The sequence below is a fragment of the Leucoraja erinacea genome, chromosome 18 (genome assembly GCF_028641065.1).
Source record: "Leucoraja erinacea ecotype New England chromosome 18, Leri_hhj_1, whole genome shotgun sequence".
In the NCBI taxonomy this organism is placed as follows: domain Eukaryota; kingdom Metazoa; phylum Chordata; class Chondrichthyes; order Rajiformes; family Rajidae; genus Leucoraja; species Leucoraja erinaceus.
In genome coordinates, this window is record NC_073394.1 from 18,182,144 (window position 1) to 18,199,260 (window position 17,117).

The following is a 17,117-nucleotide window of genomic DNA, read 5'->3' on the forward strand; positions in this document are numbered from 1 at the left end:
ATTGTACAAATAAATGTTTCATAAAGGAGATAGCACAATTGCTCAGGAATTATAACAGTTAATTCTACTTTATGGTCATCTGAAACCTATGACTTATGCTGGTACTTTAACCAATGAGCACCAGAAAAGGTTGCTTATTGCAATTAACATGCAAGCTTTAAAGCAGCCAGGTTTTGGAGAGCACATGTCATTTCATGGTCAACTTGATAACTATGATTATTGATATCAAATTCTCAAGGAATCATGAGGTTTTATTTCCCCTTTATAAAAATGATTCACTTTGCAATCATTTCTGGGGTAAATTTATAGTCATTACGGCTGACCATCAGACCTTGTCTCTTCAAGTGGGGTATCAAAAGGGACAATTTTCTGTGCCAAGATAATCCATGGAAACAAAATGTTTCTTTTCACTAAATGCGAAACAGCTTCTCTTCAACTGCAGATATCAACGAAACAAAAAACAGATTTATGTAAACAATGGGTAGAATCACATAGGTAATGATCTTTCCAATGTCATCAATTCTCATCACAATTGCGCATCTATTCATTCAATCTGGCTCATTCAGGGAGCTTCAGTATTACAAGAAGGAATCTAATCTCTAATGGGTACTTTTGCACAGCTGATCTAACACCTTCAAGAGTTGCCAGAATAATTTTGGTGTGGAGATCAATACATAGTGTGGAGAGATATTGAGTAAGAATTTGGCACAAATTACAACTAGAGGAAATATGACAGAACAGAAAGAATGTAGTTAGTTGTAGTCCAAAAAAGCAGCTTGCAACTAAGATGCTGCAAAGGATACACTGAACTTCAGCTGTATCTCTTCACAATGCATGGGCAACAAAGAGAAATGCATTTGTATATCTAATATACAATGGATAGCATTAAATCCAAACCTAATGTAAAGTAATTTACACAAATTTTAAAATAAAAAAGGGATGAACTGAATTTATAATCTGTAAATATGCTCGTTGCACACTGACAGAAAATAGGGAAAGTCCTATGTGATGACTAAAGATCAAGCCCACTGATTAAATCAGTACAAAAATTAAAAATTTCACTTTTTCCACTCATCTGCCTTAAACAGAATTAATTTGTGGACAGTTCATCAGTTGACATGGCCCATTCAAACTTAATTTAAATGGATAATGATTAAGATGAGTTTGTGCACAAAATGTCAGTGGTTCTAACAATAGGAAGATGACAATTATGTATATCACCATGTACTTATCTTTACAGTGTTCGTTAAAAGACAACTAAGAGATATTTTGGGAGTGTAGGAACTGAAAGAATCAGAACTATAATAGTTTAATACTAGGAACTAGTTTTAAACTGAAATTACTATTTGATTTACCTAAAAGCTGCTTCCTCGTGAGAACATCTTAACAAAGTATAGAAATAAATCACACAAAACTAAAATTTCAGAATGCTCTTTCCTCGCCACCATCTAGAGATCCCAGCAGTCCTTCCAGGTGAGACTGAGGTTCATGTGTACTCCTCCCTCACCTTCATCCAGGGGCCCCTGCATTCCTACCAGGTGAAACGGAGGTTCCCGTGCACTTCCTCTAATCTCATCTACTGTATCCGGTACTCCTGATGTATCAGCAAAACAAGCGTAGACTAGGTGACCGTTTTGCCAAACACTTGTGCTCGATCTGCCAAGGCCTACCAGTTCTCCTTATTGCTAATCATTTTAACTGTCCGTCTCATTCACATATTAACCTTTCTGTCCTGGGCCTCCTCCATTGCCAGAGTGAAGCCATTCGTAAACTCGGAAAAACAGCACCTCATATTCCACTTGGGTAGCTTACAACATTCTCCAATTTGGGGTAACCTCTAACAAACCCCCCTCCCCCCCGTGCCCCACCTTGACTCGCACCTATTTCTCCCCTTCCCCTCCACTTTCATTCCTCTGGCTTTACAATTCGCAACTCTTTTGTCTCACATCTATTTTTTTCATCTTTGGTCTTTGTCCAACTATCTGCCTATCCAAAACCCCTCTCGCCTGTGTCCACCTATTATCTGTGCACCTTGTCCTGCCTTTCCTTGCTTCCAGCTTTCATCCACACCACCTCCCCTACAATCAATCTGAAGAAGGGAACATATATCAGATAATTTTTTCCCAATATTAGGTGAGCTACATCATTCTGAAGTTAAAAAGGTGAGAAATATCTATTTTTTTCTCAATAGTCTACAAAAAAAATGATTCTTCCCCCCCCCCCCCCCCCCCCCCCCAATGCTAAAGTCTAAAAACGAGTCCTATGGCTGGTTGACCAGATGTAAATGCATTATCATACCTTAGTTTAGGTAGTTAGAAAGCAAAGTCTGGACAATCACACACAAAAATTTAAAAATTAGTGAATCAATCTAATTATTGATCAGAATTATTTAATTAATAACCAAACAACAGTGAAGTCCAACATATAAACTAATTTATGCAGCTCATTAAAACTCCTCTAGTTGCATTCATTTTGGTCAAAGAGGATTTCACTTTCAGCTTCAGATATTCAATTTTTTGACCCTAGACCCATTAACTAATCAATCAGACATAAATCCAATAGGTGTTTTTGCTTTTGCTGAAATAATGAAGGGATAATGAGAGAAAAGAGAGCTCAAACGCTTTCTTCTTCAGGTTGAGAAAATAAAGCAGAATAGATTTTAATTTTGTAAAAAAAAAAGGGGAATAGTTGTACATTGATGAGCTTAGATTTTTTGTGGACAAGCTCATTTCTACATTACCAATGCACCCTAATCACTGGTTTGGATACTCGTATCTAGTTGGCACCTCCAAAATGTTGGACATCCTTGTAATGTGTTGCCGTTACTTTTACTAAACTGAAATAATTAGCAGATTCAAAATTTAAAGTTTCACACACAAGATTAAAAGAAATCAATTCTACAATTCATGCAATGCAGAAGTAAATTCCGATTCCAAAGGAAAATGCACCCAAAATGCCAAAGCAGTTTAAATAAATCAGTATTCCAACATTTTAGACAAGAGGAACATTTTAATGGCAATAAGAGCGGAAAATAGACAAGCAGGCTCCAATCTCCTGTCAGTTATTTATTTTTATTCCATTAAAATTCATGCTACCAGAAAAGATTTATAGCTCGTCACCCAAATCAGGCTTATATACACCAGTGTCAAGCAAGGCATACTTACTTCACCATGTCTTCCTGATCAGCAAACTCTTCATCATTGAAGCCGAACTGGTCAATAAAATTGGACGTCATTTGTTGCATCTGATAATCAGAAAAGGCCTGGCAAACCCAGGACCAATGACAGGGATATAATCTTGATACTCAACCATATAAATAAATTTACTTTATTGGGGACCCAAATATCCTAGCAAAATTCTTTCAAATGGGCAATAATCCATTAATCATCTCTCAGCACAATTGGCCTACTGATCAGGATCCTTTGGTCATTTTTCATATCGATCTTCACTATGTACAACTTTAGGGTCAAGTATTTTGTCATCAATTTCAACTCCTTGTAATTTGCTATGAAAGGATTTAATGGATAGGATGGACCCCCTTGGATAAATAGTGGCAATCTTTCCAATGATTCATATTGGTAGGCTACATTGTTGTAAATTGTCTTTAAACTGCACTTCCAGGCCCAGAGTCATCGATTTGTTCCAAGCTTAAATAAGAAAATGTGATGAATCCTCACTGATATGGGTATACATACATACTGGGGAAAAAAACTAAAAAGCTGTGTATTTTTTAACCAATCTTGCATCAGAATCACTCTGGTGGCTGCGTGATCTTTTCATAATTCTACTATAAAGAATTGATTAAATTATATTTTACATTAATATGAGAAACAGTTAATTGAAATTATTTAGATGCATAGTATGATTAATAATTTGTTTTCAGAAACAATGACCTTGGTGAAATAAATCTTTTGAATAGTCGTTTTCTCTATAAAATTGACTTTCCAAAATGTTATTCTAACATGCTGAAGAGATTACAGTATATGAAATAAATGCTAATTTTGCATTAAATTTTGGTACAGTAAACGCAAGCGCAACTTCTTGCCCAAAACTTTATTTTCATCAAATCTATGATAAGGAATTCAACTTAACAGCTGAGAAGCAGCTTCAATCACTGTGAACAATGGAATTTAATTTCCCGGTTAAACTGCAATATTTTTGGAGCTATTCAAACACCCAAACATGAACGCTAAGAATTTGTATTAACATATAGCATCTTTAATATACAAAAGAATGTCAAGGATTTTCATATGAACATTAACAAACATATCACAAAATACTATATCAAATCACTAGTTTGGTCAAAGCAATATTTTATGCAATGTCTTAAACCAAGATAAAGAGTAGTGTGGTAGATCTTTGGAGGGAATTTCACAGTTCAAGAAAATAGCAAGTGACTGTCAATGGTGAAGTTATTCAGGAATTCGGGAATTATTAATCCTGTTAGAGAACTGCAGATATCCTGGAGGTTCTAAGAGCTAAGGAACATTATGGTGATAATGAGGGGCAAACCACAGGAGTATAGGAAAATAATAATGTCCTTAAAAATGTAGACATTGGTTAATAGGGACCCGAGGTGGGCAAGTACAGGGATGATGGGTCAAAGGAACTTTACATAAGTTAGGAGCAAATAGTAAAGTTTAGGATAATCTTCATTTTGTTTATTTGTATATGTATATCCCCTCAATCACTAAACAACATTAGACTTCATCATTAAGCATTCAAAGCAACTAAACTGGTCTGGGTTTATAAAATCCCAAATTCTCATCATTTACAGCCATAAGATATTTTTCAAAAAAACTTTAATTTAAGTCTTGAGTTCTCTTAGTTGTTTTAATATTAAAAACACGTCAATTGCACTCTAATATAGTTTTAACTGTACAATTGTGTAACCTCAAATTAAACATTGCAATTGCCTTCCATAATATAGAAATGAAAACTCATAAGTGGACTCTAGCAGTTTACACTTTATAAAAATAGTTGATTTTGTTTAAGATTCATTTTATTGTAACAATTAGCCATGATTTTTCATTTAAATCTCCAAGTATTATGCTCCTTTCAGCACACAGGTAACTGTTTTCACTCATTCATTATGAATTGGTGATTACTATTTTATAAACTATTGAAGTATTTAGACTTTAGTGATACAGCGCAGAAACGGGCCCTACAGCACACCAAGTCCGCATTGACCATCAATCAACCCGTACACTAACACTATCCTACACACTAGGGACATTGTTTATAACTTACCAAAGCCAATTAACCTACAAACATGTATGTCTTTGGAGTGTGGGAGAAAACCGGAGCACCCGGAGAAAACCCACGCAGTCACAGGGAGAACATACAAACTCTGTACAGCGAGCATCCCTTCTCAGCATCGAACCTGGGTCTCTGGTGCTGTTAGGCAGCAACTCTACTGCTGCACCACTGTGCCACCCCAAGTATCACATTAAATAAAAATCACATTTAGTAAAACACTGCAAATTTGGTAAACTTGGGCCTTTAACAGTGTTGGGCGGGCAAATATTGCAGATGACTGTTTTGATATTCTGTCAATACTCCCAATACTCCAACAGTTTAACAGTTTTTCGGCAAGTTGGAAAAGAGCATGGTAATTAGCCCACACTGATTAACATGCTGATTAATTATGATTTTCAAATAGTCGTCTAGCAGAAATTAAGAGTTATGTTGCACATTGCATATCCTGACTCTTGATCAATATTCGGCAATTATGAATCAGATAAGCCTAATTTTTGGTCCCAATTTCAGCAAGCTTTAAGGTAAGGTGCAAGAGCACCTAGAAACTGAAATTAAAACTGAGCAATTATCTATTCAGCTAAACAACAGTATATATATTGTATTAGTATATAGGGCAGAATGAACAGCCAAGGTTAATTTATATAATCTACATTTCTGCAAACCATTTGTATTTTACAAGTAAAATAAAATTATGCAATGACTTACTTGCTGTAACCCTGAGTCTGGAGCAAAGCCCTGTTCTTTAAAATCAACTTCATCATCACTGGATGAATGTATATTGTGTGTGCTAACCTGGAATAAAATGTAAACAATTACGTTATTCCACTATATACCTTAGGCTATCTGGTTCCACCCTAATCAAAGTAGGTTTACTATTAGTCTAATCACATAATAATCACAATACTATACAATACTGAAGAAGGGTCTCAACCCGAACCATCACATCTTCCTTCGCTTCATAGATGCTGCCTCACCTGCTGAGTTTCTCCAGCATTTTTGGCTACCTACAATACTATACCAAATAGTTTTAACATATTTTGCAATTCCAAACTTCTTTCAAATTCAGTACTTGCATGTGTATAATACAACTCATTTTTTTGTTTGATAGCAACATTCCTCAGAACATATTTTAATAAACTGAAATGCTTGAACATAAATAATTTTACGTCAACTCACATATTTCTATACATCTCAAAAATATAATCTCACCTCACTGAAGAATGTGAAGTTTTGCCTATAATACAAAAAGTTAGAACCCTGGTCTAAGAAATGCTTAATAGTCAATTTACTTTGCAAAATAATTTGAAGGCACCAACTTGAAATTTTAAAACAATGTCAAAACCTTAATCCAGTTACCAATTTAAAGTAATGGGAATATTCGACCCAAAAACTTTACAAATAATTAATTTGCTCATTTATATGAACTAATTTAGTTATCCTAATTATAATGTACATTGAGCCACAATTAATGCAACCATTCTTGAACAATTATCCACGTTACAATAGCACTGATAAAATAAATGAAGAAACTGGTGATCATTTTCAACCCTATATAAACTCCACACCTTCACCACCAACTCCGTCTCCTTCTGTCTCATTGTAAATCATGCTGTTTGCAGCCTTAAGGGCCTGTCCCACTTTCACGACCTAATTCACAACCTTTTTTACTCGTGGACATTTTTCATCAGGCTAGAAAAACGCCCCGACCTACATGCCACGAGTACCTACGACTAGCATCACGACCTACGTACGACCTCCTACAACCTCGTGACGACCATGCTGCGAGTATGTGTCATGGGCAAACTCAGCAGAGGTCGTGAATTAGGTTGTGAAAGTGGGACAGGCCCTTCACCGTGTGTAACAAAACCTTTCAATATTTGCAATTGTTTTCCAAAACCTACCAAATCCACAGTATTCTTCTTATTGGTTTCTGCCAATGAACCCGTGGTAAACGTTTCCCATCTTTCCCTGTAATCCTCATCAAGATCTGAAAACAAATTTAAGAAACAATATTAAAAATATTAGAATTAGTTAATATGTATTCCCTCTCTACCCAGGTTTTGCCATTTCTAAACATACATTTTAAAAATTGTCGACGTATAGCAAAAAGCAAAAGCTATATGTCTTGCACAGATCTGCAGACATAACGATTCTGAAGAAGGGTCTTGGCCCGAAACGTCACCTATCCATGTTCTACAGGGATTCTGCCTGACCCGCTGAGTTACTCCAGTGCTGTGTCCCTTTTTTTTTTACTGTTTTGTTTGACCTCTCAGAAAATCTCTTAGAAATTGGGTCAGAAAATTAAATCCTCCTGGATTGGATATTTTTTGCTTATCCTGCCATAAATATTTTGACCTCGCTGGGCATTTGGGGATCCAGGGACAGACTGATATTTCTGGGTTAAGACTGCACATAAATTAACAAGCAAAAATCTAATTCATCTAGTAATATTCCCTGTGAAGAATGTGGGGCAAAAATTTAGCAGCATTTTTACAATATTAGGTTTATCTATTTCTTATTTGCTTGCCCAGGTTTTACTTGTGGCATTTTCTTCTACACTTACTTATTTTTGCAAACACATTGTGCCCTAACAAGCAGCGTGCAGGGAGTGTCCTGGCAAGCAGCACGCCGGGAGTGTCCCGGAAAGTAGCGGCCAAGTCCACCAGCAGGCCCAGCTCGCTCGTCGAGGACCGAGGACCCGCCTGGTAGGCCTGGTTCACCCACCACGGGCTACGAACTTGGCCATGAGTCACTGGCATCGACAGGACCAGCGCTGCCAAGAGCAAGGAGGGAACTCGTGACCAACCGTCGAGAGCGTAGGGGAACCGTCGAGAGCAGGGTGGACTGTCGAGAGCGGTGTGCACCTACACTACCAATTGCAATGAGGCTCATCAAGAGCTTCCCGGCGGTGTGCCACTAAGATGGAAGGGGGAGCCCGGTGGAGTCCGCTGAGAATGAAGGGGGGGGGGGGAAACCTAACTTGAGATTGCCGAGATTGAAAGCAGAACTTGGCAGGGAGGCCACCGAGTTCAAAGAGGGATGACCCTGTGGGGAGTCGCCGAGATCAAAGGGGAGACACTGCGAGGTACCGCCTGCGGCCATATGCTGCAGAATATAAAACTGTTCGATGAACTCTTTGTAACTTGGTTGGAGCCAGAAACCTGGCGACACTTGCCTAGTTGAGGTCTGCTGTATGATTTTACTGAGTTGTACTCAAAACAAAGCATTTCACTGTACTTAGGTATATTTGACAATAAATTATAGTGTGGCTGGGACATGGTGGCCTGTGTGGGCAAGTTGGGCTGAAGGGCCTGGTTCCACACTGTATCACTCCACGACTCTAAATATCATTGAATTTACTTTAAAAAAAACCCAGTAATTCAACCAAGTAATGAAGCTACATCGTGTTGCAAAGAAGTATAATTTGGACCTTCATTTTCTTCCAGCAGCCTTAATCAGGTTTATTAAGAGCCGAGTCAATGCAGCAGAGACCAATGGTTAAAGCTCTCAGTTCATAAATCAGATCCAGTCTGTTGTCCAGTTATCGACAAGTAAAAAGTAGAAGGACAGAACCTTGTTCTTAACAATGTATATGCACATGGAAGCTAATTTTCTTCTTCCTTGCCACCTTTTCCAAATGAACATTCAAGGAATTTGAACTGCAGAGTAAATGTTTTCTAAGCTGTCAACTACCAGTGTACACTTTGAGTAATAATATAGAATGAATTACAGCCGTGCTGAAATACATGTTCTAAAAAAAACCATGGATAATACCTTTAAGCAGCTGATTTATTAATGCACTGTTTGGCCCCTTCTCAGCATTATGCACAACAGCATTGGCTATCCGTGTTAAGTGACCCATGTACCCTTTCCGTCTTCCACCTTCTGATCTGAAAGACAATATAATAGAATAAGATACACCTGAAGGTTACCATCCCAGAAGAAAATAAATGGTCCTCTAGCTCATTGCTGCTCTTCAAACCATTGCAGAATTCTTGTTTCTACCACCAGATCTAAAAGTTAATTTCAATCTTTTGTTTAAAGAACTTCCTGACATCAATATTTCTCAATCTTTGATCCCATTACTACAGCAAGATGATTTAATCAAGGGTTCTGGATTTACTTTCTGTACTATAAATCTTTAAGTCATTTATTTTAAAGGAAGAACTTTAATATTGTAGTCCTGTCTTAGCGTTTAATATTATAGCCCTGTCTTAGGTATAGCATTTAGCCTAATGTCTTTAAAATACACTATTTTTAAGACTGAATGTTTTTTGCGTGTCTCAAATATGATGATCAAACACACCCAAATTATATTCCATGTAAAGACTTGATGCAAGATCCAATCGCATACTTAAATACAAAATTCACATGTCAATGTACTTGCTGGAGGGGAATTTATCTCATGAAAATCTCGACCACAAATTCTATTAAATCCATGATGCAACTATTCCTTCAAATTTAGTCTACACTTAGCTTCAAAGAAAATAGAGTAATATTGTGTCTTAAAGGAAGTAAATATATTTACAGTATTTAGCACACCGATGATAGACACAAAAAGTTAGAGTAACTCGGCGGGACAGGCGGCATCTCTGGAGAGAAAGAATGGGTGACATTTCAGGTTGAGACCCTAATTCATATTGGTTAAGGATAAGGGAAATGAGAGATATAGACAGTGATGTGGAGATATAAAGAACAATGAATGAAAGGTTTGCAAAAAAGTAAGGATGATAAAGGAAACAGGCCATTGTAAGCTGTTTGTAGGGTGAAAATGAAAGCTAGTGCGACTTGGATGGAGGAGGGATATAGAGAGAAGGAATGCTGGGGCTGCCTGAAGTGAGAGAAATCAATATTCATACCACTGGGCTAAAAGCTGCCCGAGCGAAATATGAGATGCTGTTCCTCCAATTTGCGTTTAGCCTCACTATGACAATGGAGGAGACCTAGGACAGAAAGATCTGGATTTGCAAAAAGAGTCTGGAGAAGTATGCAAGGGTCCGTGGAATGCTTTATCTCGAACAGCTCCGTCACAGAGGACTTTGTGATTTACGGACTGTTCCCAGGGACACATTCAGAGACTGACATCGAGTGCTGCTGGAAGGTCATCAATTCGGTGAAAGACGCTCTTTAGTCTGCCCGAGCGTTGTTCACCACCCAGCGGAGCTAGATGTCTGTCAGGGAATGTTGCCGACTGGCCCGCTGCAGACTGCAGGAGTACGTGCTGAGGGACTCACTGAAGCTCGGTGCAGCCAACGCCAAGGCTCGGTGGGGGAGGGCCACAGTCTAGGGTCCTTCCGCTGCTGGACATGGGGGGCACAGTATGGTGAAGACGCCCCTCAAAATAAGGGAAGGTATCCCACGCCAGGGGGCTACATGAGTGGCACGGGTGGGGGACAGTTTTGTGGAATTTGAAAAATGTATAAACTGTATTAAACAATTTGTATAGCCTCCGAAAATGTCGGATGACTTTTTTGCACGGTTCACGCATTGTATATATTTATTACTTGAATAAAGTCTATTTTGTAATTTTAAAAAAAAGAAAGAAAAAAAAGAAAGATCTGTGTGGTAATGGGAAGGAGAATTAAAGTGTTAGCAACTGGGAGATCAGGTAGGTTCAGGCAGACTGAGCGAAGATGTTCAGCGAAATGATCACTCGGTCTACGTTTGGTCTCGCTGATGTATAAGAGTCTACATCTTGAACAACGGATGCAGTAGATGAGGTGCAAGTGGACCTCTGCCTAATCTGAAAGGACTGTTGGAGTCCCAGGACAATGCTGAGGGAGGAGGTTTAGGGACATCTTCTGCGACTGCAGGGGAAGATACCAGGGAAGAAGGTGATTTGGGTGGGAAGGGATGAGTTAACCAGGGTGTTGCAGTGGCAACAGTCTCTGTGGAAGGCAGAAAGAGGTGGAGATGAGAAAACGTGGCTACTGGTGGGATCCCGTTGGAGGTGGCTGAAATTTCTGAGGATTATGTGTTGTGTTGTATGCGAAGGCATATGGGGTAGAAGGTAAGGACTAGGGGGACTGTTTCTGTTGCAACTAGGGGGAGGGGGGGCAAGGGTGGAGCTGCGGGATACCGAGGAGACACGAGTGTGGAGATAGGAGTGGGGAACCACCGTTGCCTAAAGAATGAGGACATCTCGGATGTTCTAGTATGGAATACCTCATTTTGGGCGCAGATGTGGCATAAACGGAGGAATTGGGAGTAAGGGGATAGTCTTTGCAGGAAGCAGGGTGGGGAGAGGTGTAGTCGAGATAGTTCTGGGAATAGGTGGGTTTGTAACTGATGTTAGTCAATAGTCTATTTCTTGTGATGGATCAAGAAAGAGGAGGGAGGTGTCGGAGATGGTCCAAGTAAATTCTAGTGCAGGAAGAAAATTGGTGGTGAAGTGGATGAAGTCCATGAGTTCTGCATGGGTGCAGGAGGAAGCACCAATACAGTCGTCAATGTAACGGAGATAGAGTTCGGGGATAGGTCAGTGTACGCCGGGAACAGGGATTGTTCAACGTACCCTTAAAAGAGGCAGGCATTGCTGGGACCCATGCGGGTGCTCATAGCTACGCCTTGGACTTGGAACACGTGGGAGGGTCAAAGGAGAAGTTGTTGAGGGCGAGGATCAGTGGAATAGAGTGTTAGCAGAGGGACATTGATGGTTCTGCGGTCGAGGAAGAAACAGAGGGTTTTAAGGCCTTCCTGGTGGGGGATGGAGGTGTAGAGTGTAGGTGTAGAGTCCATAGTAAAGATGAGGGAGTGGTGGCTCGGAAAGCTGAAGTCATTAAAGAGACAAAGGGCATGTGAGGTATCTTGAACATAGGTCGGGAGAGATTGGACCGTGGGGGGGCGATAGGATGGAGTCGAGGTACGTGGAAATCATTTCCGTGGGACAGGAGCAGGCAGAAACAATAGGTCTGCCAGGGCAGTTGTGTTTGTGGATTTTGTGAAGGTAAAAACGGCCTGTGCGGGGCTGGGAAAACGATAAGGTTGGAGGCTGTGGAAGGCAAACAGCCAGAAGTGATGAAATCAGTAATGGTGTTTGAGATTAATGCCTGTTGCTCATCTGTGGGATCATGGTCCAAGGATAAGTAGGAGGAGGTCAAGCACACCAATGTTGACCGTTTATAAGATCTGGAAATCACATGGCACTGTATAGTCTGGATTTAAACAACAAGGAAATATGCAGACAACCCTACACATTTTACACTGTTTATGTTCAGTAATCAGCCATATATATTAAAAGATATTAAAAAATCTACTTAAATATTAATATTCTATAAATTCAGATCTACTTAGATTATATTTAATCATTGAACCTATTACACTTATTAATAGTTCTGATACAATTTACTTAATTTACTATGAGCTTTTTTTCCCCCAATTCTGATACCCAATAATCCTAATTAATATACACAAATGTACTCATGATTGCTTGAATCTGTATCAGACCAAAATAACATAAAACAGAAGAGGCTAGTAAACAATTCAAAGCCAAGTAATCAAAATCCAAAAGTACAACTGCTTTAAATCTAGAATACCTATCCCTGAAGCTCGCATTAACATAGCACATACCCAGGGCTCGAAGGTATAGAAGTGTAAAAACACACACCACCAGTTTCAGGGTAAGTTTCTCCCCAGCTGTAATCATGCAACTGAATTATCTTACCACAACCAGAGAGCTGTGCTGAACTACTATCTACCTCTGATATCTCTTGACTTTACTGGCTTTACCTAGCACTAAACATTATTCCCTTACCATGTATCTATACATTGTAAATGGATTGATTGTAATCATGTATTGTCTTTCTGCCGACTGGTTAGCATGCAACAAAAAGCTGTTCACTGTACCTCAGTGACCACGGGACTACGTGACAATAAACTAAGCTGAAATTAGATAGGCGTGCTTTCTTAATGTGCTTTAAGAGGCCACTCCCTCTTCTCCCGTCTCCCTTCGGGCAAAAGGTATAGAAGTGTGAAGGGTCACAGGGAGAACGTACAAACTATGTACAGACCAGTACCCATAGTCAGGATCGAACCCGCTTCTCTGGCGCTGTAAGGCAATAGCTCTACCGCTACGCCACCGTGCCACCCAGATATAAGACTCTTGAACAATCCTCTCATATGTTAAGTATGATTTCCTGACTTTCTAATCTATCTTGTTGCAGTCCTTGAGCTTTTTTAATATCTGCACTTTCACTGTAGCTGTAACACAATATTCTGCACTCGGTTTATTTCTCTTTTGGACTACCTGATATACTCATGCATGACGAAATGTGTAATCCTCCAAAATTTTCACCACCTCCAACAGGATCCTAACACTAGTCATATCTTCTTATCTTCACCCCTTTTCTGCCTTCCACAGAGACTGTTCCCTTTTTAACTCCCTGGTTAACTCATCCCAGTGGTATGAATATTAATTTCTCTAACCTCATTCCATCTCCCTCTATCCCTCCCCCATGATTTTCACCCAACAAACAGCTAACTATGGCCTGTTTCCTTTATCATCGTTACCTCTTTCGCATATCTTGCATTCATTGTTCTTTATCTCTCAACATCATCGTCTACATCTCTCGTTTCCCTTATCCCCAACTAGTCTGATCTCGACCTGAAACGTCACCCATTCCTTCTCTCCAGAGTTGCTGCCTGTCCCACTGAGTTACTCCCGCTTTGTGTCTATATTTTGTACTCATGCGTGATATGATTTACCTGTAGAGCAAGCAAAACAAAGTTTTTCCACTATACCTCGATACGCGTGGCAATAATGATAGGAAATCAACCATGATGCTTAAACCACTGGAACAGCTATTTACCACATCAAAATTATGGATCATATGTGCTTTATGAACCACACTCTCAACACCGCACGCCAGGATATTATGGTTATTTTTACCTTGGCCACTGCTTCTGCAATTAAGTCTAAATTTGTGCCATTATTTCTCTGGTCATCTCACGTTTTTCTGTATTAAAATCTATCGCTTCCATTTGTTAACTTCTATTTTGTGTTTTCTTGTAGTCTATTGTTGTCCTTCTCACTTATAATTCCAGGCTGTGTGTAAATTTTACCCTACAATCTGTGCTTGTGATGGATATACATCTTAAAAAGTCTGATCCCAGGGTACCATGACTATACAACGTCTTGTAAAAAGAAAAATAACTGATTACCACAATTTTAAGAAGATATCTACTGCATTCATTTAATCAACCACCAACCATCTTAATCATCTGTCTTGCAATACATTCAATGGATAACCTTGACAATAAGAACATTTATGGTCAGGATGCTATTCATTAACTACAGCTCAGCCTTCAACCCTATAATATGAAACAAGCTCATCTCTAAACTTCTGGACTTTGGTCTTCCATTTGGCAACTGGCTTCTGGACTTCTTGACGGGTAGATCTCAGTTGGTTAGAATTGGTCATCACCATTTCCTACACCCTGCCCCCTAACACTGGTGCCTCTTAAGGTTGTGGATAAAGCCCCTTGCCTTACTCCCTGTAAACCCATGACTGCATGGCCAAGTACAACACCAACTTGATCTTCAAGTCTGCCACTGACAATTGTTGTCTGCTGGATCTGTAACAATGAGTAGTACAAGAGAGACATTGAGAACTTAATGTCATGTTATCAGAAAAATGACAGCAAGACAGAAAAAGTGGCTGTTGAATTAAATAAGTGAGAGTGACTACATTCCTGTTCTCATCAACAGAGGTGCTCAAGAGATGGTCGACTGTTGTATGCATCTATACCACCAGCAACCTAACCTGGCCCCTTTACACGGATGCAGTGATCCAGAAAGCCTGTCGGCATTTTTACTTTTTTAGGTGTCCGAGAAGATAACAAACTAAAAACAAAGCAATATGTCACTTACTGTTCTTTTTCATTATTGTCCCATGCGTCGAGTATTCTCTGAATTAATTGGCACTTCTGCAACAACTGGACAATGAAAATCTAAGTTAATATATATTCTTCAATAAAAAAAAAAATAACATTTCTCATGAATTTATTGATCTTTAGAATAATGGTTCTGTTTTGCCACTTCCAACAGTTTTGAGGCAGTAGATACTCTTAATTGATTGGAAGGACTGTTGAAAACAACTTGCACATGCAAACAAGACAAAAATAAATGTTTTGAACTATTTGCAATACAAACAACACTCAGTTGAATAATTCAGAGACTATTTGTCTGTAAAGGGACAGAAGTGATCTCATCTGCTTACCAAAAAAAAGAAATTCTCAAATGGCAGTTATAATTCAGAAAATGCTACATTATTAAAAAAATCTTCTTAAATATAATCCCCATAGAATGAGAAACAGAGGAGCCAAAAAGGCAAGCACCAAAATGTAGAATTACAGGTAAATTGGTGCTGGAAAGACGTTGGCAACATATCAACAGGAGTCTGAAGAAGGGTCTTGACCAAAAATGTCACCCATTCTTTCTCTCCAGAGATGCTGCCTGTCCCACTGAGTTACTCCAGCATTTAGTGTCTATCTTCGTCAGGCATTGAAAATTGGCTTAACTTCCCTCAGTATTTTTACCAGGCTTTATATGGGAATTCGGCATAGCAGCTAAAGAAATGAATAAAATATTAAACAGCCGTTTCTCCCTTCTGAATTATTTATGAATACGAAGTATGAACCAAATTCCTGGAGTGCAATCTGTATTTCCACTGCAAAATAAGGAGTCAAAACAGCTCTACAAATAAGCTTCATTTACATTACCACACAACTAGATAGAGTGATAAAGATAGCATATGGCAAAAGGACACAAAGTGCTGGAGGAACTCAGAGAATCAGGCAGCTCTCTGGAGAACATGGATAGGTGATGTTTCGGGTCAGGACCCTTCTTCAGACTGGAAGCTTGGGGTTGTAGCGGCACCTAGTGGTGGTTTGGGGATGTTCGAACCCTCGTCAATGGTTGGCTCGATCACGTGACCACAGGGGTTCGTTCGCGAGCTTTCCAGTCAGCCGTCTGTGCTCCTCCCAGCAACAGGAGCTATTCTCGTGTTAGCTAGTCAGGCACGCGTGTTACCGAGTTTAATTAGTTTTTATTTGTCAATAAAAATAATTTAACTCAACCTGCCTGGTCTCGCTAAAGGGTAATGTAAACTTGAAGAGAACAGAGGCAGTCAAAGAGTTATAGGTAAACACAGTTGAGGGGGATTTTTTGACGGGCAGATGGTTGGAACAAAGGACAGAGATGAAAGCAGGAGATGTGAGATAGATGGATTGAAGAGTTGAAAATAGCGAAGCTAGAGAAAAGAGTGTAGGAGCGGGAGGGGGAGTGTGAGAGGTTACCTAAAATTGAAGAATTCAATTGCTTGCACCATTGGGTTGTATGCTACGCAAGGTCAGTATGGTAAGAGGAGTTAAAATGATTAGCAACCAGGAGATCCAGTAGATTTTGTTAGACAGAGCGCAGGTGTTCAGCGAAATAGTTGTAGAGTCTATGCTTGGTCTCACCGATGTACAGGAGGCCAGATTTGGAACACCAGATGCAGTAGGTGAAGTTAGAGAAAGTGCATGTAAACCTCTGTCTCACCTGGACTGCAGGGGTCACTGGATGGAGGTGAGGGACAGGTTACATCTCCTGTGGTTTCAGGGGAAATTACTTGGGGAATGGGTAGGTTGGATGGGATGAATGAACCAAGGTGTTGCGGAGGGAGTGGTTTCTGCAAAAGGCAGAAAAGGGTAGATGAAAAGATGTAACTCGTAGTGGGATCACAATGGATGGGACAGAAACTTTGGAGGATGATGTGTTGGATGCGGGGGCTGGCGGGGTGGAACATGAGGGAGTAGGAGGGAAAGCAGAGGAAACGTGGGTGAAGGATCCATCTATGGCAGATGGGGGGGAACCACAT

General features: G+C 39.6%; 1 protein-coding gene across 8 annotated transcripts in view; it reads right to left on the reverse strand.

The window, feature by feature from the left end:
- The window catches only part of LOC129705704 (serine/threonine-protein phosphatase 6 regulatory subunit 3-like), an 86,735-nt gene that overhangs the window by 31,524 nt on the left and 38,094 nt on the right, over nucleotides 1-17,117 (reverse strand). For 4 of the 8 annotated variants that reach the window (XM_055649427.1, XM_055649423.1, XM_055649428.1 and 1 more), the window contains exons 11-15: nucleotides 15,128-15,192; nucleotides 9,034-9,149; nucleotides 7,161-7,246; nucleotides 5,965-6,051; nucleotides 3,165-3,262 (exon numbers count right to left, since the gene is read on the reverse strand). In XM_055649427.1, coding sequence (XP_055505402.1) covers nucleotides 3,165-3,262; nucleotides 5,965-6,051; nucleotides 7,161-7,246; nucleotides 9,034-9,149; nucleotides 15,128-15,192 — 452 coding nt within the window. The remainder of the gene's footprint in view (nucleotides 1-3,164; nucleotides 3,263-5,964; nucleotides 6,052-7,160; nucleotides 7,247-9,033; nucleotides 9,150-15,127; nucleotides 15,193-17,117) is intronic. The other 4 variants (XM_055649426.1, XM_055649430.1, XM_055649424.1 and 1 more) reach the window with 2 other exon arrangements.